At 46.8% G+C, this 26,904-nt stretch overlaps 1 protein-coding gene across 2 annotated transcripts; it reads right to left on the bottom strand.

The window, feature by feature from the left end:
- SEC23B (SEC23 homolog B, COPII coat complex component) lies at positions 1 to 25,845 on the bottom strand. 2 transcript variants are annotated; one of them, XM_069768951.1, is made up of 20 exons: positions 25,613 to 25,845; positions 18,878 to 19,111; positions 18,573 to 18,630; positions 17,838 to 17,924; positions 15,498 to 15,734; positions 14,239 to 14,324; positions 13,972 to 14,116; positions 13,539 to 13,697; positions 13,139 to 13,254; positions 12,930 to 13,053; positions 10,891 to 10,971; positions 10,698 to 10,787; positions 9,662 to 9,768; positions 9,424 to 9,577; positions 8,989 to 9,066; positions 8,618 to 8,779; positions 8,439 to 8,525; positions 2,095 to 2,250; positions 1,507 to 1,572; positions 1 to 928 (listed from the first exon to the last, which is right to left on the bottom strand). In XM_069768951.1, exons 2-20 carry the CDS (start codon positions 19,096 to 19,098, stop codon positions 839 to 841), a joined length of 2,304 nt encoding a protein of 767 aa, XP_069625052.1. In that variant the 5' UTR covers positions 19,099 to 19,111; positions 25,613 to 25,845; the 3' UTR covers positions 1 to 838. The 2 variants fall into 2 exon arrangements, with proteins under 2 accessions (XP_069625052.1, XP_069625051.1); XM_069768950.1 differs by having other exon boundaries at positions 25,674 to 25,825.
- Between the last annotated feature and the right edge of the window lie 1,059 nt (positions 25,846 to 26,904).

Genomic DNA, 26,904 nt, shown 5'->3' on the forward strand with positions numbered 1-26,904 from the left:
TAAGACTCATCATTTTTTATTTTAAGGCATGTGCCAGATATGATTAATAAGCTGCCAACCCCTTTGAAAGACACTAAACCTGAAGATGAATGATACAAATTTACACAATACACATTTTTTAGCGTTTTCCTGCAGAGAAAACAAGTGTTCATTCTTCTGATATCGTCCATGGTCGCACCCAGCGGACTGCTACTTATTGTGCCTGGCTTCCTTTAAGGAATCAGACACGTGGCGGAGACGCTACCTTACAGCCAGGGGGGAAATGGCCGATCTCTACGGACAAAGATTTCTGTATATTTATTTCTCAATTTCATTGTAAGAAAAATATAATTAAAGACGGAAATGCTGAGATTTTCGAATCTACACGTTTTAGTGCGCCTTTAGTAGATATATGTATATGATACACTGTAATCTAGTTATCACTATGAATCCGCTGATAAGTAAAACTAAACTCTATATATCTGTCATTCTGCCATGTGCTATTCTGCTCATCAATCTAAAAATGTCCCAAATATTAGGAGAAACACTCGTTTTGGCTGAAAAATTTACTATGGATCTGTAGGTACTGAATAAACAAAAGGTGACGGTGGAAGGGGCATGAACAAGGCATCGCTGGGAACATACGGAGCGGTCGTTCGATTTGTAAAAATAAAGACAATAAATTAAACCTAAGATCGGACTACATTCAAAAATGTCACATCTTATTCAGCTTCTGGTAAAACTCGATTAGTTCCTTGGACTACATGTGGGAATGTGTAATCGTCTAAAAATGGCGTTCTCTTCCATTTCACATATTTGACATTTTTCTGTCCACAGTTTTTTTATTTTCTTTTTTGCATTACGATGCAGTAGATACAGCCAGCTTCTTCAGGTGATCCATAAAAACTTGTAGACTGACATCATCCGTCAAAATTGGGGCTCCACCGTCCTGTGGGGGATGATAGAATAAAAGGGCTACATTTATTACGGGTAAATCGGGTGAGTGCAGAATTACAATCACAATGGCTATAGTTTAGAGTTGAGCAAAAGGATTCGCCAGACTCTGGTCCAGCGGTAACTGAAGGATCAGAGGATGTGATTTAAGTGTTATCTGAGCATGCTTGGGCGCTATATGAGTCTTCGGTGTGCTCGAATAATATGTTCGAGTCCCCGCAGCTTCATATCTCGCGACTGTTCAACAACCGCAATGCAAACAAGCAATTACTGCACGTGTTGCGGCTGTTGAACAGTCAAGAGACATGCCATCCGGGGACTCGAACATATTATTTGAGCATGCCCAAGTCACTCGGTTAGCACATGAGCATACTCAGATAACACCTTATCCGAGCACGTTCGCTCAACATTAACCATTACCCATCAACTCCACAGGCAATAACAGTAACTGAACATACACAGATCAGACAGTATAGATACAGAATTTGGACGGACATTCACTTTAAGACTGGGTTCTACCCCTCCGACACATCTTATGGTCCGTATTGGTCATCAGTCCACTCTTGTGCTTACCTGTCCATAGCTGTAGATATTGTTGTGCGTCTGGGAGGGATTGACTTTGGAGAGCAGGAATCTGGCCTAAAATTGTAGAGGAAAGACATTGATTGAAACACATCTATATTCTTAGGATTTCATTCAGTAGATGCATGCAAAAAAAACAAAAAAAAGATCTCTCGCTGCTCTGCCGAAATCTATGGCCCCACTTCATCAAAGCAATTTTGCCAGAATTCTGACATAAATTGGTTGGAAATGTTACACAAATTTTGGGTAACTCAGAGCTGCACAAAAATGTGGCGACTTTTGTTATGCTCACGTGCTTCTCCCAGCTCAGTCAAAATGGACGGAGCTAGGGCAGTGTTGTGACCCCACAGCTTGTCCAAATCATGACCAGCTATGCCGTTCCCTACGTCAGAAATCTTACTCCAGGGGACAGTTCCAAGACCCCGACAACTCGTGCGTCACTTCTCGCATGCTCCAGAGGTGTGCGACTTTGTGAATCAGGAGCGTCTGACTCCACCATGCCCCTTCATCAATACTGGTTAGAAAATCTCCGGTTTTGATGAATCGGGGCCCATGCTCCTCAACAATAAAATTACTTACTTGGCTGCCTCCATGTTCTGTATTGATGTAGCGGGGCATTGGGAATCTGCTCTGTAAGATCTCCTGGGCATCATCTAGTGGTGCTTGAAGAAGATGCTTAAAGTTCTCATACTCTGGCATGTCTTGGTAACCGGCTTTTCTCCACTGTGCAATAGTCTGCAGGAATAAGAATAAAAATATAATTAAATATAATGTAATACATATTATATGTATGTGCGTGTGTATATAATAACAGAATAATAGAATACAAAACTTTAAATATACACATTATGGTTGTATTTGAAAAAAAGTCTATTTTTGATAATGGGCAATTACTACCCTCTTGTTTTTGTCATTTGTAGCACTTAGTTTAAACTGTAATTGATGGTTAAAGACGTTACACAAGATTGAAAAATATATATATATGGCTACACAATCTAATCTCAGCTTCATTCAAGTACATATGTCTAAGCTGCAATACTCGGCACAGGTCTGGTACTGACTGGTTTAGGGAGAAAGCATTAAGCTACTTACTGGTAGCAGCATTTTTCGGAGGCCCATGACAGCACTACGAGAGAGGGGATCCGCCCTTCAGGAACAGGAAACCTACAGATACAAAAGGGCGGTACCTCTCCCCCTGCATCAGTTGTATATTAGAGCCTGAGAGGACTACCGCGGTTAGTAGCACACAAACATACATTATATACAGTTTATGTACAAAAATAATCCATCATATTGAACTATATACCACACGTGAGATCTATCTATCTCATTATATACATTATAGGAAGTGCAACCCCCACGTGAATAGGGAGGGAACTAAGGGTGCTGTCATGGGCCTCCGAAAAATGCTGCTACCAGTAAGTAGCTTAATGCTTTATTCGGACTCCCATGACAGCACTACGAGAGAATTACAGAGATGTAAACTACCTTAGGGAGGGACTATAGCCTGTAGCACCCTTAACCCGAAGGTGAGATCAGAAGAGAACCCCAAGTCCAACCTATAGTGCTTGAAAAAGGTGGAAGGGGATGACCACGTAGCCGCCTTACATATCTGGTCGATGGAAACTCCAGATCTTTCAGCCCAGGATGTAGCCATGGCCCGGGTGGAATGTGCCCTCAGATTCTGCGGAACAGGACCTCCACCTGCAGTATAAGCCAGAGAGATAGCCTCCCTAATCCACTTCGCTAACGTGCACTTTGACACTCTAAGACCTTTCCTGGGACCTTGGAAGGATAGAAACAAAGCCTCCTCTCTCCTCCAAGCATCAGTGACTGAAATATATTCTAAGAGACATCTCCTAACATCTAACGTATGGAGTAACTGTTCTTTGGAATTAGAAGGATTAGGGAGAAATGATGGTAGAACTATCTCCTGAGATCTATGAAAATCTGAGACCACTTTAGGTAAATAAGCTGGATCTGGTCTGAGGACTACTCTGTCCTGTAGAAACTCTGTATAGGGGGGACAGCCTAGAAAGAGCCTGTATGTCTCCTACCCTACGAGCAGATGTAATTGCCACCAAAAATGCTGTTTTGAGGGATAGTAATTTAAGTGAGGCTGAATGTAAAGGCTCAAACGGTTCTTTAGTCAAAGAAGAGAGGACTAGATTGAGATCCCAAGGCATTGACCTATTCCTGTGTATAGGTCTGGACCTACTAGCTGCTTTGATGAACCTTGATACCCAATAATTACCAGCAATGTTACAAGAAAATAGGGCCCCTAGGGCTGAGACTTGTACTTTTAGCGTACTCGTGGATAGATTTAGCTCTAGCCCTCTCTGCAGGAATTCTAGAATCTGGTTAATTGGTAAACCCTCTTCGATATTAAAATTTGAAGAGGCCAGAAACTTCCTCCAAGTTCTAGAGTAGATCTTAGTTGTTATGAGTTTTCTACTCTTCATAAGGGTATCAATGAGATTTGGAGAAAATCCTCTGTTTTTTAACAGTGACCTCTCAAAGACCATGCCGTCAAATGGAGACCCTTCACTTGTGGATGGTTGATCGGACCTTGATGAAGTAGGTCCGGGATGTCCGGCAGTACCCAGGGGTCTTCCACCGACATGGTCCTGAGCCAGGAGAACCAAGCTCTTCGGGGCCAGAACGGAGCGATCAGTATGATTCTCGCTTGATCCTCCCTTATCTTTCTGACCACCAGAGGCAACAGGTTTAGCGGGGGGAACGCATATGCCAATCGGAAATCCCATCTGATCAGGAAGGCATCCACTGCCAGCGGATATTCCCTGGGATTCAAGGAACAGAATATTTTCGTTTTTCTGTTGTCCTTGCTGGCAAATAAGTCCACCTCTGGATGACCCCACCTGCGGACAATTTGGTTGAAGATTTTTGAGTTCAGAGACCATTCTCCTTGTCTTAAGGTGTTTCGACTTAGAAAGTCCGCCCTTATATTTTCCTTCCCTTTTATATGCACTGCTGTTAAAGATAGAAAATGGTCTTCCGCTATCCGGAGCAGGCGGTCCGCTATTTCCATCAGGAACTCGGAGCGTGTTCCACCTTGGTGATTCACGTAGGCCACTGCCACCTGGTTGTCGGAGAGGATTTTGACATGGTGACCCTGTAGATACACGAGGAGTTCCTTAATTGAGAATTCAATTGCCATCAACTCCTTCTGATTGGAAGAGGCTGACATTTGGGGGTCCCATAGACCCTGGACTACCACGTCACCCATGTGTGCCCCCCACCCCGTGGGGCTGGCGTCTGTTGTGATTACCCGAGTCACCTGAGTCACCCAGGGAACTCCTGCTGACAGATTGTCTTCCTCTAGCCACCATCTAAGAGATGTAAGAACCCCTGGACTCAATGTCATCTGACCCTGCAAGGAACCCTGTAAGACCCTATCATAATGTAGTACGTCAAACTGTAAAGGCCTGGAGTGGAACTGGGCCCAACGGACGGCGGGGATACAGGAAGTTAGGGAACCTAACAAAGACATAGCCTGTCTAAGGGTCATGGATGGTTTATTAATTGCTTTTAACACCTGTTGTTGGATATGAAGCAATTTATCAGGCGGAAGACAGCATTGTTGGGACTCGGAATTTAACAGCAGCCCTAGGAACCTCTGGGTCTTTAGGGGTTGCAATCGGGATTTATCATAATTTATGATCCAGCCCAGATTTTCCAGTTTAAATATAGCTGTTTTAACCTGAGCCAGGCAATGGTCTACTGAGTTCCCCACTATTAGGAAATCATCCAGATAAGGAACAATGAGAATATCGGATTCACGTAAGTGCGCCATAACCTCCGCAACTACTTTAGTAAATACCCGGGGAGACGTTGAGAGGCCGAAGGGAAGGGCTCTAAATTGAAAATGGCGAACAATACCTCCCATAGACACCGCCACACGTAGAAACTTCTGGAAGTTTTCGTGGATAGGAACATGATAGTATGCATCCTTTAAGTCCACAACTACCATGAAGCAGTGTTTAAACAACATCTTTATTGCAGAACTGATTGACTCCATTTTAAACGTGTTATTAACCAGGTATTCATTAAGGGATTTAAGATTGATAATAGTCCTGAACGACTTGTCTGGTTTTTGAATCAAAAAAAGAGGAGAGTAGAATCCTCTTCCTCTCTCTGACTCCGGAACCTCAATCAGTACATTTTTACGGCATAAAGTCATGACCTCTGACTCTAAGGCCGTCTGCTCAATAGTGGAGGAACGCAAGGGGGTTAACATAAACTTATCACGAGGCCAATGAACAAATTCCAATTTTAGGCCTTCCGATACAATACCTCGGACCCAGACACTATTCGTGATGTTAGTCCAAGCGGAAGAGAAGGTTGACAATCTCCCTCCCACAGGGATTGCTAGTCATTGGTCTGGTTTCTTACGTTCTTTTGAGGAACGGCGAAACATGTAACCCGTACCTCTCCTGCGTCTATCCTCCCATCTAAAATTTTCTCTAGAGGGTGAGGATGCGCGCTTCCTTCCACGACCAAATCTCCTTCTGTTAAATGGACGCCGGTAAGAAGCTGATGACAAATTAGGAAATTTCTTCTTATCATCTCCAGCCTTTTCGAGCAGCTCATCCAAGGTTGGCCCAAAGAGATATTCCCCTTTACATGGGATAGCGCATAATTTGGATCTTGACTGGATATCCCCCGACCAACACTTCAACCATAAGGCTCTACGAGCCGCGTTGGAGAGTCCTGCTGCTCTGGCCGCCATTCTGACCGAGTCCACAGACGCGTCCGACAAGAAAGCCGCAGCATCCTGAATCACTGGAAGCGCACCTAGAATAGAATTCCTGGAGGCGCCTTCTTTAAGCTGGGATTCCAACTGTTCCAACCAGACCATTAGGGATCTGGCTGTACAAGTCGCAGCCACTGCTGGCCTCAAGGATCCGGCTGCCATCTCCCACGTACCCTTAAGGAAGATCTCCGCCTTCCTGTCAAGAGGGTCTTTAAGGGACCCCATGTCCTCGAAAGGTAAAGCTGCTTTCTTAGATGCCTTCGCCACCGCCGCATCTAATTTAGGGGCCTTGTCCCAGGTATCCACATCCGTATCTTCAAAGGGATACCTGCGCTTTAAAGCCGGTGGCAAAGAACCTTTCTTCTCCGGTTTTTTCCATTCCCGGAGAATCAGGTCTTGAATCTTATCAATCACCGGGAAGGATCTGCGTTTCTTGTGTTCCAAGCCGCTGAACATTAGCTCCTGACGGGAAAGCTGAGTCTTAGGCTCTTCTAGGCCCATCGTACCTCTGACCGACTTGACTAACTTATCCACCCGGTCCAGAGGCAGACAGAATCGGCCAGATTCCTCTTCTGATGACGAGGAAGAGAGATTTGAGCGATAAGAACCTTCCTCTTTATCTTCCTCTGACGAATCAGAGATCACCGAGGCTCTCTGTTTTGAACTTCCCGCCTGGGACATAGACCGCAGGGATTCCCTTACTTCTGTACGGATCATCTCACGCAGATTAGCCGTAGAAGCAGATTCTTCCGCTACCTAGGGGAGGACAATAAGGGAGATACCATCTATCTAGCCTGATGTCACTCAACCCTTCCACTCCTGTAAACCTCACCGTCTGTTGTATACAGGAGGCACACAATTTTTTAGGGTAGGAATCTGGTAAGGGAACTTCACATAGGGCACACTCCTTATGTTTCGACTTTGCACTTCTCTTCCCCTAGAATGACAAAGTATAAGGGGCCCGCGTCACTGAGTGAACATTCACGTAGATCACTTACCAGTGTACGTGAAAGAGAAAGGTACCGGAACACGAGGGGGCTCCTTGCCAGTCGAAGCTCTAGATCCTTGCCTGGACGAGCTTTTACGGCTGGACTGGTCACTTCTGATATCCTTTCCCACGGCTTCCTGCCGTACTTTATCCAGAAGTTGAGGCTGCTGCTCACCATCATCTGCCATGATGAAGCTGTGGCCAAAAGCAGGGTTCTATCGCCAACACCTGCTTATATCCCCCTGTATTCCGGTCAGCAGGCCATCTGGCGTGTCCCCATTGGTTCCTGATGATCAGGCTGCAGCTGGGAGGTTAGCGGTGGTAGTACAGAAGAACCGGCGACCGGACCATGGGCGCCGCCATCTTGGAAAGACCGCGCATGCGCAGTCAACCCGCAAACCGGAAGCGCCTGCCGGCTCCACCCCCGGCGCCCCAGCGTTCCGGAAACGCTCAGTGAGCGATGCAGGACGCCGGGAATGCCCAGCAGTGCTCCGGACGGCGCCCACTTCCGACGCCGCAACCACACCACCGCACCTCACTGCCGCCGTCTGCTCAGGGGGGGGAAATGAAACTTACCAACGCCGGCTTCCGGAGACAAGGAATCCTCCGGACCCTGCTCCCTGCTGCCAACGCCACTGACGTGCAGTCCAGCCTGGACCACCGTGGCGTCTCCAGGACTTTCCGCACCGGTCGAGGTAGGAGACCCCCCCGCTACCAGATTCGACCGGCCGGCCTGGGCTCCTTACGAGATGAAATCTGTAGGATCCTGTCCCTCCAGGAACAGGAAACCAACTGATGCAGGGGGAGAGGTACCGCCCTTTTGTATCTGTAGGTTTCCTGTTCCTGAAGGGCGGATCCCCTCTCTCGTAGTGCTGTCATGGGAGTCCGAATAAAAGTAGCTGTTTTTCCTCGCACCAACCCTGTAAAACAAGGAGGGTCCCTACCCAGACATGACCTTTACAACTGGTCTCCTAAGGTCAACTTCATGGTTCGTAGCTGGAATACGGGCACAATTGTAGTACAAGTGTATAATTGTGCCCATAATACAGCAAACCAAGGCAAATTCCATATTGCTTTTAGTTGGATGTGTTGTAGATATTTCAGTGCATTGAGATATATGGAGGAATAGCTCAGAGCCACCATTGTGAACATCAAGCGTACCTCTCCAAGGTAGATGACAATCTGGAAGAACGTGTCCATGAGCAGAATTCTGTCGGCTAGAATGCTACTGCTGTCCAATAACACAGGCTGGTAATAGAAAAAGAAGGAGAAGGATCAATAAAGGAGAGGATTTCTGCCTAGACAAGTCTATGTATCCAGTGCTGACCACCGTCTCTCACCTCTGGAGGACCATAGAAGGAGTACGAGTACAGGATGGGCTGGATCATGATCAGAGATTGGGTCAGGTCTTGTCTGGCGAAGTGATGCCGATAGTAGGACGACTCATCCGGACTGTTATTAAACACTTGCAGGAACGGAGATCGTCTCAAGTGGAACATGAACTGTAATAAAGTGCGGGAAGGTTACATAGAGCACACACACAAAAAAAAAAAAATACTTTAGAGAAGAACATGTCTGCAATCAATAGATAATAACAGTTCAGCATTTCCATACAGGGTCAGCCTAGGGGCAAGGAAACTTCAGGTGTGACTTAAGAATTCTTGACATTTTTTCTTTTACAACGACATAGATAGATATATTTGGCAAATACCTGGGGGTAAAGAGAGAACGTGTCTGAAAGTCTGAAGGAGGTGGGATCATCCTTGTTGTACTGTCCGAACTTCTGGCACTGAAATACGTAATTTACTTCATTACATCCATAAAAACGAGAAACCAAATCACAAGAACACAGTTTTGGGCTTGTGTCTACGGACCTGATTAGTGACTGTATCATCAGTCTACTCACGGTACAGGACTGGCTGGCACTGAACGAGGGCACATGCATTCTGTGATTTGTGGTTAATCAGATCAAGATTGCCTTGGACAAACTATTGCACGGCCTTATTGATGCTAGAAGTAGACTTTTTTTGGTTTGGTTATGGACCTAAACCTATACACGTGCATTAAAATTCTGTTGCAAAATATCCCTGGATGGTGACGTTACGAGGACGCCTATCTTATGATGGAAGTAACTGGTGACACTTACAAGCCTGATCAGCTGGCGGTCCAGCCATCGGAGAACATCAGGTCCCTCTTCGGTCTCGGCCCGATAGACCCCTAGACGCGCCATCAGCACCGCTGCCGCCTCCTGATCAAAGGCCGCCTCAATGTGCTGCAGCTGTGTCTGAGCGTCGGCCCAGCTATAGGGGGTAAGAGGCAGAGGATATCAGCGGTGTGTCATGAGCGCCATCGGGTGCTACAAATACTGGACAGCAAACACTTACTTCCGGGCAATGGTGGTGACTCGGATACGTTTCTGTGTGCTGGAATGCTGGTATTGCGTGACAAACTGAATAGCCCCCCGACCGCCTTGAGGAATGGGGGCATTATGCTGAAAACAGAACAAGGATTTCATAAATGGATATTTGGGTCTATATAGATTTACCTGCAAATACTTCACGGAATAATTTTAGAAGCGTTTCTAGGATGCGATTTTATAGTTGTGGCCTATATACTATTGTATGAAGATTCATATTTTTATTAGGGCAGGTGTTTTAAATACCAAATCCCAGGTTTCTCCCAATCCCAGCATTCTGATCCTATTTTATACCATGTGACCGCAATTCAGCCTAGAAATCTCATACAGCGTCTTCTGTATGGAGCCGGCGCCCGCTTTCCCAATCTAAGCCTATGAGGCTCACATCTAGGCTCCTATAACTTGCAATGAGAAAGAGACTTCTGGCAAAAAAAAACATGAGACCCTGTGTGATCCGACTAGTCTGAACGAGTCACTTAGAGGATACGATGCCACTGGGGAGCAGGAAAGAGGCAATCACCAAATATACTACACATGCACTTTACACTACATACATATTGCTTATGGAATACATTTTTTGTCATAGTTCTTTGAAAAAAAGAAATGCAAGTATTTGCTATTTGTGTATTCAAAAGAACACCGACGTTTATAATCCAAACTTAAAATGTGGTCACATGCCGACTAGATGTGTGTGGCCTCACTCAATGCAAGTGTACTGAGAGAGGCCGGACATGTCTAGTTGGAATGTGGCCAGAAGTATGCAAATCACATACTCGCGGTCACATGACTGCCCACTCTCAGTGCTCTAGAAGCCTCACAGCACACAGTGCACGTCCTGCAAGGATTTGCAAGTCTGCAGTCACATAGAGTGACTTCATACTTGTACCCCCAAGTCGGACAACCACTTTAAGGGCAGTAAATAGAAGAGAAAAATTAGTTTGTTTGTTTTTTTTCTTTTTCTACACAGAAACATTTGACTGTAGACCACAGAGAAGTAAACTTACCTGGTTCACCACCTCAAAGTACAAGGCGAGAGTTGTTGACGGATCCACACTGCATATTTTCCACTGACATGTCCCACCAACTCCAAGTTCCTAAGAAAGACATAAAATTGCTGTAATGATCTGCCGCGAGGGTCGGTAGGCTGGAGATGGAGAGTTTGGTGCAGAAGAAGCACATAGATTTATTTCAACTTACATTTTCTGAAATGCATGGACTTTTCACATTTAAGGAAACGCAGGGCCCAATCGCACCGGATATTTTCAGCTCTCTTGACGTCTATTGGAGACAGTAGATTTATTAAAAAAACTTCAACAACATTGTTGGCTACTAATAAATAAGATTGCTTTAAAATGTGTGTTCTCCCCATCTAAAATATGACAAACTATGTAGCACCATAACAATCCATCAACATTATCATCGCTGTCCCCATTGGGGCTCACAATCCAGATCCCCTATCAGTAGGTCTTTGGATTGTGGGAGGAAACCGGAGTACCCGGAGGAAACCCACGCAAACACGGGGAGAACTCCTTTAAGATTTTGTCCTTGGTGGGGTCTGAACCCAGGACTTCAGCGCTGCAAGGCTGTAGTGCTAACCACTGAGCCACCAAGCTGATATTAATAAAAATTAACAACTAAAGTGATTGGAGGACTGCTCCTCTGCTATGGTAGATTGCAAAAAGTATACACTACCAAATTTCTGTGGACTAAGACTCCAAATTACATACCGTCTTTATTCGAATAGCTTCTAAATTAATCTTATTAACGTCATCAAGCACCATTATATTGAACTAGATGGTTGCCCGATTCTAACGCATCGGGTAGTCTAGAATATGTATGCGTAGTGTATTACGCAGCCCGCGCTGTACACTGCGCAGCCCGCGCTGTACACTGCGCAGCCCGCGCTGTACACTGCGCAGCCCGCGCTGTACACTGCGCAGCCCGCGCTGTACACTGCGCAGCCCGCGCTGTACACTGCGCAGCCCGCGCTGTACACTGCGCAGCCCGCGCTGTACACTGCGCAGCCCGCGCTGTACACTGCGCAGCCCGCGCTGTACACTGCGCAGCCCGCGCTGTACACTGCGCAGCCCGCGCTGTACACTGCGCAGCCCGCGCTGTACACTGCGCAGCCCGCGCTGTACACTGCGCAGCCCGCGCTGTACACTGCCCAGCCCGCGCTGTACACTGCCCAGCCCGCGCTGTACATTGCCCAGCCCGCGTTGTACATTGCCCAGCCCGCGTACTATATTGCCCAGCCCGCGTACAATATTGCCCAGCCCGCGTACTATATTGCCCAGCCCGCGTACTATATTGCCCAGCCCGCGTACTATATTGCCCAGCCCGCGTACTATATTGCCCAGCCCGCGTACTATATTGCCCAGCCCGCGTAGTACATTGCGCAGCCCACGTTGTATATTGCGCAGCCCACGTTGTATATTGCGCAGCCCACGTTGTATATTGCGCAGCCCACGTTGTATATTGCCCAGCCCACGCAGTCTATAGCAATGTGGGCACCATATCCCTGCTAAAAAAAAAAAAAAAAAAAAAAGTTATATATTCACCCTCCGTCGGCCCCCGGATCGAAGCGAATACCGACGCTCGTCGCGCGCTCCGGTCTGAAAAGTGCATTGTGGTCTCGCGAGATGATGACGTAGCGGTCTCGCGAGACCTCTACGTCATCATCTCGCGAGATCGCAGCATGGACCGGTTACCGGAGCGCCGCGAGCGGGAAAGGCCTGTTGTGGATCCGAGGGGCCGACAAACAGTGAGTATATAACGATATTTTTTTTTTTTTTAATTATTTTTAAACATTAGATCTTTTTACTATTCATGCTGCATAGGCAGCATGAATCTTAAAAAGTTGGTCACACAGGGTTAATAGCAGCGTTATCCAAGTGCGTTACACCGCGGTCAACGCTGCCATTAACCCTGTGTGAGCGCTGACCGGAGGGGAGTATGAGGGCGCCGGGTGCTGACTGCGGGGAGGAAGGAGCGGCCATTTTCTTCCAGACTGTGCCCGTCGCTGATTGGTTGTGGCAAAACAGCCACGACCAATCAGCGACTTGGATTTCCATGACAGACAGAGGCGGCGACCAATGAATATCTGTGACAGACAGACAGACAGAAGTGACCCTTACACAATTATATAGTAGATGTGTGTATTGAAGATTCAAGAAGACACATACATGGAGGTTTAAGGGTAAGAAATTAAAGTGAGTGAAACATAGCAGACTCACCTTAACTTCAAGGTTCGCACCAAAGGCCATTTTGAAAGCTCCATTTAAATCCTTACTGAAGACTCGCTGGAAGGTTTGCTTAAACAGAGATGTGTTGAAAGAATCTCCAATCACAATTTGACCCCTAAAGTAAAAGAAAAAAAAAAAGTTACTATTGTGCAGACCAGAAGCACATAAATGTCACTTTATTGTAGGATTCTGCGCCCTACCCGGTGAGGTTGGAGCAGCACTTCATCTCCAAGAGACCCGTCTGGTCCAAGGCACAGGCGTAAATGTCAATGCAATGGCCGTTCGCTGCAGTGCGGTTTGCCAGGCCTTCATAATGCTGCGTACAGAGAATATCGGGTTATACCTTCACCATCTAATACACTGTCTTTCTTATATCAGTGGATACATGTGCACAATGCTAGGTCTGCAGATTATCAGCTAGGTTTCAGCTGTCCTTTCCAAACAAGTAAGAGATTGAGAATATCGTTCCTCCACATGAATATGAGATTCCTTCCAGCACAAAGCCCCACATTGTGCAGTCCTCAGGGGGTGAAAGAAAACACTATTGTCTGACACAATGAACACATTTGTCTTATACACAAGAAATGCAATGGGCCATGCCTTAGTAGCTTTCTTCATAAGACGAGCATTATCCTTCTCAATGTCGTGCCAGGAACGAATTGGCGTTTTCAGCTCATCCCCGACCACCATCCCTGGTCCTTGCGTTGGTGGCCCTCCTGTAAATAACATGATTCTGGCGCCAGTATTTGGAAGCGTCCCCTATAGAGATGGTATATAATAATATTAGCTCATGCAAACATAAACCTATTATAAGGCAAAGCAGATTCTGACATATTTAGTAATTCCATAACATGCAAGCCCTCGGAGGTTCTGCATCTACACTAGTCAGCAGAAATATAAACTTATTGAAAAATCTGGAATGGAGTACTGGGTGCTATCCGCCATCTAATTCTTCTAGAGAAGGCGGTAGGTCACACGCATTGATTGTTCAGCCAACATTGACAGCGTTAATATAGAGCAAGCCAACAATTACCTCTAATAAACCAACAGCAATAGACAGGGCCACCCCAGTGGATCGGAGTGGCCTTTTCCCCTGAGTTACAGGCCACGGGTCACGTTGTAATTCCCCAAGCAGATCTGTTAAATTCATGTCAATCTTGTGAACTGGCTGCAAAAACCTAAAACGAGGATGAAAAAAAAAAAAAAAGTCATTGTTACAAAAACCACTAAAACTTCCACAATGGGAGAACTGAAAGAAAAAAACATTGAAAACAATGCTGAAATTTCCAAAAGTGGTCACCTGCTGGACAAGAACGGCTGCTCCGGAGGCTGCTGGGGTCTTCCCTGTTGTGCTGCGGCTGAAGGTTTTACAAGACCCAACATATCCTAAATGAAGAAATTAAAAAAAAAAAAAAAATCAACAAAGTAATAATCTGGAAATAATGCTGTCAAAGATCTCCCAATGCCCCTGAAATAATCTATGGTCAGCCAAATATTTCTTCTGCAGGGTTGGCAGAATCAAACTAGCTACCTCATTCATTCCCCCAAATAAGGACCCCCTTTCGACATCCATATGCCCTAAATAAGCAAGTGGACAAGGGGTCTCCTCACAACTCCTATAAAGAACATCCAGCCATGTGTCAAACAAACACTGGTACTAGGATTCAATATGCACTGATAGGATGGTCAGAGGCGGCCATTTTTACCATGCAAATCTAAATAGGAGGCAAGAGTTAAAGGCAACCTGGCACCAGAAAAGCACTGTTAGCCTGCAGATTAGTGGTTAATTCAGCAGGTTAATAGTGTTACTAACCAGCCCGGTGCCCACATTTAGCTGAACGCTGCGGGGAGAATATGAACTTCATTTACCCTGCAGGGTTCCGGTTTCAGTCACGGGGGCAGTGCCGGCACCGGTCCAGTCATCGCTCCAAATATAGAGTGGTGACTGTAAACACCCCTCCACCCCCGACTGACCCTCGCCCTGCATTGGAACCGGCTGTCAGTCCGTGTCGGGTGCGCGGTTACAGCGGTCGCTCTCTATACTCAGAGCGGTGACTGAAACCGGGACGTTGTGGAGGGAATTAAGCAATGTTCAGCAGGTTAGTAACCCTATTAACCTGCAGATTAACCCCATATCTGCAGGAACATAAAGGGCTGTTCTCGTATTCTTTGTTCACCGATCTGTTGCCTCCCAGCTTCTGCCTGATGTTGGAGGAAGCACACATAATAGCATAGTGTTAAAAATTCCGAGGAGAGGGACACCGTATCATTAACACCGACAAAAAAAACAAAAAACATACTTTTGACATCAGCACTTTTTGAAAGCAGAAACATGAGTGCAGTGTTGGCAAAATGATGGCCATTTCATATATGACAGGCCAGACGCAAGATAAGACTCTAGAAATCCATACTGAATGGTAATGTCCCGACAAGCAGTGAAGACAGCGACCTGCTTCACTAGAGACATCGGCCCCAGAGGAGAAGTCATTTCACTCTAATGCCCATAAGAGTCAGCAACGACTTTATATTTAGCAACTCCACAACAATAACAGCCCCTACCTGGATCTGCTTCGCTGTAAGATCCTTGGTTCCTCGGAAGACGTAGCTTTTGGAGATCCCATCACAGTTGAGTTCATGCACTTGAACCATTCTCCCAAATGTGATCAGTCCCACTAAGGCATCCGGGGGTAACAGACTGAGAGACATCTGCAGTGATTCCTTGAGAGCCTGCAAGTCTTCTTCCTCCAGACAGGTATCAACCACATATAAGAAAATCAGGGGAGTCTGCGGGCCGCGCTGCAATCATAAAACATACAAAAGACCTTTACTACAATAACAAAGAACACAAAATCAATCATCGTCTGATGTATTACAGTCACCGCTCCCCATCCAATGTATCACACTACAGTCACCGATCCCCGTCCGATGTATCACACTACAGTCGCCGCTCCCCGTCCGATGTATCACACTCCAGTCACCGATCCCCGTCCGATGTATCACACTCCAGTCACCGATCCCCGTCCGATGTATCACACTCCAGTCACCGATCCCCGTCCGATGTATCACACTCCAGTCACCGATCCCCGTCCGATGTATCACACTACAGTCACCGATCCCCGTCCGATGTATCACACTACAGTCACCAATCCCAGTCCGATGTATCACACTACAGTCACCAATCCCAGTCCGATGTATCACACTAGTCACCGATCCCCGTCCGATGTATCACACTGCAGTCACTGATCCCCGTCCGACGTATCACTACAGGCACCGATCCCAGTCCAAAGTATTACACTACAGTCGCCTATCCCCGTCCAATGTATCACACTACAGTCACCGATCCCCGTCCAATGTATCAGACTACAGTCACCGATCCCAGTCCGATGTATCACACTACAGTCACCAATCCTAGTCCGATGTATCACACTACAGTCACCAATCCTAGTCCGAGGTATCCACTAGTCACCAATCCCCGTCCGATGTATCACACTACAGTCACCGATCCCCGTCCGATGTATCACACTGCAGTCACCGATCCCCGTCCGATGTATCACACTCCAGTCACCGCTCCCCGTCCGATGTATCACACTACAGTCACCGCTCCCCGTCCGATGTATCACACTAGTCACCGATCCCCGTCCGATGTATCACACTCCAGTCACCGCTCCCCGTCCGATGTATCACACTACAGTCACCGCTCCCCGTCCGATGTATCACACTGCAGTCGCTGATCCCCGTCCGACGTATCACACTACAGTCACCGATCCCAGTCTGAAGTATTACACTACAGTCGCCTATCCCAGTATGATGTATCCTGTGTTCTCCATGAGAGCTGCTACCATACATCACTAGAAGCAGCTTATCTCCACATCAACATTCGAAGTAGGACAAATGGTGTCAGACCAACCCTGTCGATATCAGCTGTGTTGGACAACGTCAGTCTAATGTGTATGGGGACCATAAGACAGCTGTTGGGCCGACAGGCATTACTTTTGTTCTTTACATGATTAAAGAGCTGCAAGCCACCTCTCTGGGGGTAACATATTTCCCTTGATATAAAAGGATTGCACATGTTGAAGACCAACAATGAACCATCTTTCTTTTCCACCAACATCTATCATTAGCAGAGAATCAGTTGATTAAAACCAGCAAGTTAGCACACAGTTTTTTTTAATGTGTCTGGGCATTTTAACAAATGTCTTATCGATGTAAAATTACTGCCCACTAATGGGGTGTTTCCTTCTTATAAATGAACGGTGTAGTCATAGGGTATGTCATCCATGTATGATTAGTGGGTGTCTGACCTTAAAGACCTCCAACAAAAACTAATGCAACATGCATTTTTTATTTTTGTTGGATGTTTTGGCACATGTTAGAGCATTGTTCACATTGATACAGAACCTCATGCACTACATCTGATTCTGGAGTTTTGCTTTTCATTGACCTACACAATCTGAATAATTAAGAGGTCACAGATCTGGCTTGGGATGCACCCACTCCATGCTTTTTGCCTTCAGATTAGCGCTACTGGCCTCCCATCTGTTCCGGGAACTGCAGTCATCAATTTGTAACCTTAACGGGGCTAACAAACAGGTTCCTTGCACAAAGAGCCGCTATGCAGAAAAAAAAACAGCGAAGGGGAGGCAGCGCTACAATAGGGTCTCAGACCTCAAACACCCACCATCCGAGTCATATGTCATCTCTTTAGAAGATAGCAATAACTCCATAATGGAGCTATATTTGCAATTCACACTTAGTATTCTGAAATGTGAGGTCTCCACGATCAGCTCTTTGTAACATCTTATAGTCACCATTGAGAAGTCTTTTTAAACAAGTAAAAAGTGGAGTATTTTACATTATGGAAATACATAGAATAAAATTAGCACTCAAGGTCTGTACCTGGACAATATATTCTATGGTGGAGAACTGTGGCATCAGCTCCGCCGGCTGATTCATTTCTGATATTCCAGCATATGTGGGAGGGAACTGAAAATAGAAGTAGTAATAAAAAAAAATAGGTTAAAACATAGTAAGAAAAGATAGAAAAGGAAAGTCTCAGCTTATAAAGCTCGGCATGTGCGCTCAGCTGGAGCAGGAGGCTACGTACAGACCAGCCAGTGTAGCATCAATGAACATGGATACATGAGTGCAATGTCCAGCGAGAGGCGCTCCGCAGGAAATAAAACTTCACATTTACTAGATACAATTAAGAATCCATCCAGTAATTATCTGCATAACCTACATGTTTAGGCGTGTAGTATTATTCATGGTATAAGGCAAAACATGTAGGTTCTATTCTAGTTTTAAATGTGAAGTAATATAGTAAGAAAGTTACATTCTAGCTTTCTTCTGGAAAGATGAAGAATAAAATGATCAGAACCATGCTCTGTCTCCCAGTACAAGATTTGGGATCTTTACTCCTAGCGAGAAATATGCACCATCTTTCAAAATGGTAAGTTAAATAGTAGCCCAGACTTATGATATTGATATCTATCCATCGTACTGGTCATCAATATCAGATCAGTGGGGGTCCGACACTTAGCACCCCAACCCATCAGCTGTTTAGGATGCAAACAAACAGGGAACGGAGATAAACAGCACAAACAAATAAATGGAATATATACGTGCACCCACCTGGTTTCGCTGGAAACAAAAGTTACAAGCCCACAACTTGGCCCTGTAGTCAACTTGACTGTGGAAAGGGGAAAAAAATGTAATTAATCATTTTATTAAATATATGATAAAAATGATCTGTACCCATAAATATTACCACACTGTAATATTTCCCACATTTCTACACAAACTTCAACAAGTCATTTCCAGAAAAGTCGCAATTAATAAAACATCCAGCTATGTTGACAAAATGTAACGAATGGAGAAAATCAGCTCCAATTAAATAAATAAATATCATATACAGTAGGTTATCAGGCATTCCTTACCAGAGAGGATTAAGGACTGCTTTGCATGTTGGTCTTGTACAAAGGACTGGTTCATACTGTACTGGAGGCAAGTCCGGCCGCTCTTTAATTGGGGTGAAAAGGCAGCCTAGGGGCACAACCATCCGCGTAGCTTCCAGCCGACTGGACGGCCAAACGTTCCAGCTGAAACGCACCCCATCTCGCTCTTCGTTCTGCTGAATAAATTCCAGGTAGGTTGCCATAGGAATAACAGTGCTATAAAAATAAGAAGAAAAGGTACAATTAATGATCAGTGGCATAAAAAAAACAAACAACTGTGGGATCTGCACTGATGTAAAATGTCCCCAAAGACATTAGGCTAAAGTCGGCCAAACCCGTGATTATCGCCGACAGTCTACGTGTATGCGGGCCTGTGGACTCTCCCTCCGACAGATGACGCTGGGTGAGAGAAGGGTCCAACCTGCTGGATTATTCCTTTTTTAACTCTTTAAATAATCTGCCGCCAGATGAATCTGTCAGAGGCTCTCACAGAGTATACAGGGAAAGTAGAGTCTTATCTCATTTGTATAGGGACCTTTATGGTGGTTACGAAATAAAGATAGGGGGCTCTGATTGGCCATACACATTAAGGTACCGTCACACATAACGATATCGGTAACGATATCGTTGCAACGTCACGCTTTTGGTGACGTAGCAACGATCCCGCTAACGATCTCGTTATGTGTGACAGCGACCAACGATCAGGCCCCTGCTGGAAGATCGTTGGTCGTTGGGGAATGATCAGGACCGTTTTTTTGGTCGCCGATCACCCGCTGTCATGTGACGTGTCGTGTGTGACGCCGATCCAGCGATGTGTTCACTTGTAACCAGGGTAAATATCGGGTTACTAAGCGCAAAGCCACGCTTAGTAACCCGATATTTACCCTGGTTACCATTGTAAAAGTAAAAAAAAAAAAAAACACTACATACTCACATTCTGATGTCTGTCCCGTCCCCCGGCGTCCACAGGGTTAAAACTGCTTTCGGCAGGAGCGCTGCTAATGCACGCGCTCTGGCCGAGAGCTTCCCTGCACTGACTGTCAGCGCCGGCCGTAAAGCAGAGCACACGCTGTCACTGCCGGCGCTGACACAGTGCAGGGAAGCTCTCGGCAGCAGCACGTGCATTAGCAGCGCTCCTGCCGAAAGCAGTTTTAACCCTGTGGACGCCGGCGGGGGACGTGACAGACATCAGAATGTGAGTATGTAGTGTTTTTTTTTTTTACTTTTACAATGGTAACCAGGGTTAATATCGGGTTACTAAGCGCGGACACTTAGTAACCCGATGTTTACCCTGGTTACCCGGGGACTTCGGCATCATTGAAGACAGTTTCAACGATGCCGAAGTCATTCCCCGGATCGTTGGTCGCTGGAGAGAGCCGTCTGTGTGACAGCTCCCCAGCAACCACACAACGACTTACCAACGATCACGGCCAGGTCGTATCACTGATCGTGATCGTTGGTAAGTCGTTTAGTGTGACTAAAGCTTTAGATAGCTGTTGGTCGAACGATGATTTGGCTGATCGTTCGGCCGAAAGTCATCTCTCCCATACACAGGAGCACGTATTGGCCAATCGCTCCCGTGTTCTCTAGGAGAAAGACTCCAGATTTCCACAGCGGTCAGTGGCTTTTATACCAGGGTGAACAATGCAATCAGCAATCCAAACTAGGACATACGCGATTGACATTTCTCCTGACCTTCAGTCAGCCGGTCAAACCAACAGAGACCAGTTTGGCCAAGCCAAAAACAATAGGTTCAGACAGACTAAACATTGTATTACCATATCTATATACAAGGGGCTCTCCCCCATTCTACCTCATAATAGGAGAGTGATAATCTAATCACTATCCAGATAGGCATCCTTGAAATCTAATCTCCTCTGTAAGGTGTGATCAGCACAACAATACATGCAAATTACAGGCCTACAATATGGAGTGCTAGCAGCTTCATCTACAAACCAATAAATAAACCTCCTGGCCACAGATGCTTTGGCGGGTGGCAGTCTGCTTTTGTTCATCCTCAACTTTTAAGCGCTTGGACACATACTGTATATATTTATCACCTCTTCATTGAAGAAAATGGAACTCCCTCTCTCTCTCCTCATAAACATAAAGCAATTAGGAGGAAACTCTCCCCTTCCTCTGTGAATTACTTAGGTTGTGTTCACATGTCCAGTTAGAAGGGGTCCAGCAACAATCCGTTGGCCAAAAAGTTGTGCAGAGAACTTTTTAGTCTGTTGATCTCAGCTGGACCCAATAAGCAACAGAACAGATTAAAACAGGACTAAAAAGCTGTGTCTACACAACTTGTCTGCTGCTGGATCCGCTCCAACTGATCACTACTGGACATGTGAACATAGCCAAAGATGGCAGACATATCGGAGCCCACACTATAATTGTACCGGAAAAGTACAGCAAAGTGGCGGCAGAGGTGTAGATACCTCAGATGGCGTCTCAGTGAAGACAACTACAGCGGCCAGAAATGGATTTCGGATTACCATTGTTTGCGGAGCTCAATGGATTGGCTGCAGTGCTGTCGGACACGACGTCAGGGCGGGAAACAAATAACAGAGATGGGAGCAGCGCCGGAGAGGGATTTTTAAACTGAACAATAATCTACTGAAAACCCCTTTAAGTGATATAACGGAAGGATAATACCATATGCCCCACGTAAGTGTGACATGTATCACACCTGTGCAGGAGCGGTGCCAGGGACAGACGGACGCAGGCGCCTGCACTTTGCAGCACTCACATCTCTCTCACAGGTCTGATAATGAAGTTCCTGAATGTCAGCAGTCTCCATGCCACGTGTAGGGCCAAGTACCAAAGGCCAAACAAGCGTGGAGCACTGGGGGAGGACGGCCACTGACTGAGGGGCTAAGCAACCTACACACAACTGGTCAGACAAGACCCCAATGAGCCATCTGATGTGAAGGATTAGGGTCCAGGAGCATCCGATACTGGAACATTCTCCTCATTTTATCTTCTTGCTGCCTTTGTGTGACACAATCACTTCATTTTGTCCTTGTCATGAGCCCTGTACACACCTGCTGCCTTATATATACCTGACTGCAATGTGTGGATGAGATCTCGGCCCCTCTCCTGCTAAAATCTGCAATCTGCAGCGTTTCCGCCCTGCAAGAGCATTTCACAGATGTCCGGGCTGATATTCCTGGCGGTTCATGCGACATTGCTGTGTCACGGAACCGCTGCAGCCAATCAGCAGCTGATAAATGGCTGCAGCTCATCACTATTATGTACAGTGGACATCCGCTCTGACTAAACAGTAAAGGCTGCAGCGGTCATGTGACAACATATGACAGGACAAGCAGCGACAGCACTGGCAGAACGACGCCGCTGTGGAGTGTGTGCTTGTACTGAGAATACATTGGGCCCTGAAGTGATAAGATGGGGTTGGCCATTAGAGGAAAGCCCCTTTAATTATCGCTAGTGATGAGCGAACTTGCTCGGATAAGGTGTTACCCCAGTATGCTCAGGTGCTGACTGACTGTGCTCCAATAATATGCTCCAGTCCCCGCGGCTGCAGGTCTCCTGGCTGGTGGACAGTCACAACACATGCGGGATGTTACCAGAGACGAGAATTATGACGCCGTTCACACTGCTGTAAAGTAACGCCGACATCTGAGACACTGAGTCGTAACTGCTTATCCCGGTCCGGTATAGTCCATCAATGGGTAATATTGGCTCGCAGTAACCCGTCACTGGTCGGACCGTCACTCTACAGACAGTAGACACAGGCCGATACCAATCCACGGCGTCCACACATCACATCCTACCATCACGGCCTCTATACATCAGTCTGACGAGGAATCACACAACTTCACAGCTTTATTCATTCACGCTAACATGTTACACACAAAATCTGATCTCCAAGGAGCCAATCATACTGGGCAATAGGGGCCTTGATGGGAGCAGAATAGATCTGTAATGATCGTATTTCTAAAACAGACTTCACTGGTGAACAGAACTGGAACTGACCACATAAACCCCGAAAAAGAAATCCAAACAGTTTATACGCAAGACAAGAGCCCTACATAATGTACAGTATATACATAAGACGGGACCAGATCCGCACACACTATACACAGGAGCAGATCCGCACACACTATACACACAGGAGCAGATCCGCACACACTATATACACGGGAGCAGATATACATACACTATATACACGGGAGCAGATCCACACACACACTATATACACAGGAGCAGATCCGCACACACACTATATACACGGGAGCAGATCCGCACACACACTATATACACGGGAGCAGATCCGCACACACACTATATACACAGGAGCAGATCCGCACACACTATACACACAGGAGCAGATCCGCACACACTATATACACGGGAGCAGATATACATACACTATATACACGGGAGCAGATCCACACACACACTATATACACAGGAGCAGATCCGCACACACTGTATACACGGGAGCAGATCCGCACACACACTATATACACAGGAGCAGATCCGCACACACACTATATACACAGGAGCAGATATACATACACAGGAGCAGATCCGCACACACACTATATACACGGGAGCAGATATACATACACTATATACACGGGAGCAGATCCGCACACACACTATACACACGGGAGCAGATCCGCACACACACTATATACACGGGAGCAGATCCGCACACACTATACACAGGGGACCAGATCCGCACACACACTATATACACGGGAGCAGATCCGCACACACTATATACACGGGAGCAGATATACATACACTATATACACAGGAGCAGATCCGCACACACACTATATACACGGGAGCAGATATACATACACTATATACACGGGAGCAGATCCGCACACACACTATACACACGGGAGCAGATCCGCACACACACTATATACACGGGAGCAGATCCGCACACACACTATATACACAGGAGCAGATATACATACACTATATACACAGGAGCAGATCCGCACACACACTATATACACGGGAGCAGATATACATACACTATATACACGGGAGCAGATCCGCACACACACTATATACACGGGAGCAGATCCGCACACACTATACACAGGGGACCAGATCCGCACACACACTATATACACGGGAGCAGATCCGCACACACTATACACACAGGAGCAGATCCGCACACACTATACACACAGGAGCAGATCCGCACACACACTATATACACAGGAGCAGATCCGCACACACTGTATACACGGGAGCAGATCCGCACACACTGTATACACGGGAGCAGATCCGCACACACACTATATACACGGGAGCAGATATACATACACTATATACACGGGAGCAGATCCGCACACACACTATATACACGGGAGCAGATCCGCACACACACTATATACACGGGAGCAGATCCGCACACACTATACACAGGGGACCAGATCCGCACACACACTATATACACGGGAGCAGATCCGCACACACTATACACACAGGAGCAGATCCGCACACACTATACACACAGGAGCAGATCCGCACACACACTATATACACAGGAGCAGATCCGCACACACTGTATACACGGGAGCAGATCCGCACACACTGTATACACGGGAGCAGATCCGCACACACACTATATACACGGGAGCAGATATACATACACTATATACACGGGAGCAGATCCGCACACACACTATATACACGGGAGCAGATCCGCACACACTATACACACAGGAGCAGATCCGCACACACACTATATACACGGGAGCAGATCCGCACACACTATACACACAGGAGCAGATCCGCACACACTATATACACGGGAGCAGATATACATACACTATATACACAGGAGCAGATCCGCACACACACTATATACACGGGAGCAGATATACATACACTATATACACGGGAGCAGATCCGCACACACACTATATACACGGGAGCAGATCCGCACACACTATACACACAGGAGCAGATCCGCACACACTATACACACAGGAGCAGATCCGCACACACACTATATACACGGGAGCAGATCCGCACACACACTATATACACGGGAGCAGATCCGCACACACTATACACACAGGAGCAGATCCGCACACACTATACACACAGGAGCAGATCCGCACACACACTATATACACGGGAGCAGATCCGCACACACACTATATACACGGGAGCAGATCCGCACACACTATACACACAGGAGCAGATCCGCACACACTATATACACGGGAGCAGATATACATACACTATACACACAGGAGCAGATCCGCACACACTATACACAGGGGACCAGATCCGCACACACACTATATACACAGGAGCAGATCCGCACACACTATACACAGGGGACCAGATCCGCACACACACTATATACACAGGAGCAGATCCGCACACACACTATATATACACAGGAGCAGATCCGCACACACTATACACACGGGAGCAGATCCGCACACACACTATATACACAGGAGCAGATCCGCACACACTATACACAGGGGACCAGATCCGCACACACACTATATACACAGGAGCAGATCCGCACACACACTATATATACACAGGAGCAGATCCGCACACACTATATACACAGGAGCAGATCCGCACACACACTATATATACACAGGAGCAGATCCGCACACACTATACACACGGGAGCAGATGCAGATATATATATACACACACACACACCATGATCGGGACCTCCCCCCGTCACACATTCACCTCACTATGCCGGCAGGATAGAGTCGCTTCCAGGAAGACGCTTTCTCTGTAATCTCCTCACCTCTATCTCATCCACAGCGCGGTCGGTGTCGGTTCCTGGGCCGGTTTCGGTATCCGGGGGACGGTTCCGGCCAGAGAGGTACAGCTCAGCAATAGGCCGGTTACACGGAGTGACGATAGTGTAGGAGACGTTGTGAACCAGCAGCCACGTATGTGAGCTCCAGCCAATCAGCAGGAGGATCCTCCCTGCGATGTGCCTACGTCATCAGCTGGGGTCGCCATTTCAATGGCAGAAGGAACAGGCCTTGCCAGATGTCTGACGTCACCGCGCCGGGCGCTCTCCCTGCGGCTGCGCCTCCTCCCGCTCTGTAGTTTGTGACCTAGCCCGTTACCATGGCAATCTCTATGTTTGCATAACCAGGAGTGACCTCCCTGCTGTAAATACGCACATAAACCGCAGCTAGTGTGGGCACTGCGCACGTACTTGCTTTTATTTTTTTGTCCAGTAGCAGTGAGGGCATATTTTACTGTACGTTTATATATACATTTTCATGGCACTACTTGAAGGTTGTTAAAAAAGAAATAGCATAGTAAAGCATTGTGTAAGGCCACCTTCACAATGCAGCTTGAAAAAAACCAAATGCATGAGTCTGTCCGTTTTTACTTTCCGTGTGGTTTTCTGTTGGCTGTCCGTGTGCCACGAACCAGAATAGAAGGAACAATAGAAATGACAGATTTTTATGTGTTAAAGGGAACCTGTCACCCCGTTTTTTGAGATTGAGATATAAATACTGTTAAATAGGGCCTGCGCTGTGTGTTACTATAGTGTATGTAGTGTACCCCGATTCCCCACCTATGCTGAGAAATAACTTACCAAAGTCGCCGTTTTCGCCTGTCAATCAGGCTAGTCAGGTCGGGAGGGCGTGGTGACATCGCTGGTTCTTCCTCAGCTTTATGTTGGTGTCCGCACGTTGAAGTGACTAATCCACTGTGGGCACGTGAACAAGCAGCGCGCGATCTGCGCTGTCATCCCTTTCGTCGGTGGGGGCGGCCATCTTCCTGGGGCTGCACGTGCGCAGATCGAGTGCTCTGCTGCACGGGGCTTCAGGAAAATGGCCGCGGGATGCCGCGCGTGCGCATTAGAGATCGCGGCGGCCATTTTCCCAAAGCCGAGTTTGGGGCTGCACGTGCGCAGATCGAGTGCTCTGCTGCACGGGGCTTCAGGAAAATGGCCGCGGGATGCCGCGCGTGCGCATTAGAGATCGCGGCGGCCATTTTCCCAAAGCCGAGAT

Source organism: Ranitomeya imitator, chromosome 5 (genome assembly GCF_032444005.1).
Source record: "Ranitomeya imitator isolate aRanImi1 chromosome 5, aRanImi1.pri, whole genome shotgun sequence".
In the NCBI taxonomy this organism is placed as follows: domain Eukaryota; kingdom Metazoa; phylum Chordata; class Amphibia; order Anura; family Dendrobatidae; genus Ranitomeya; species Ranitomeya imitator.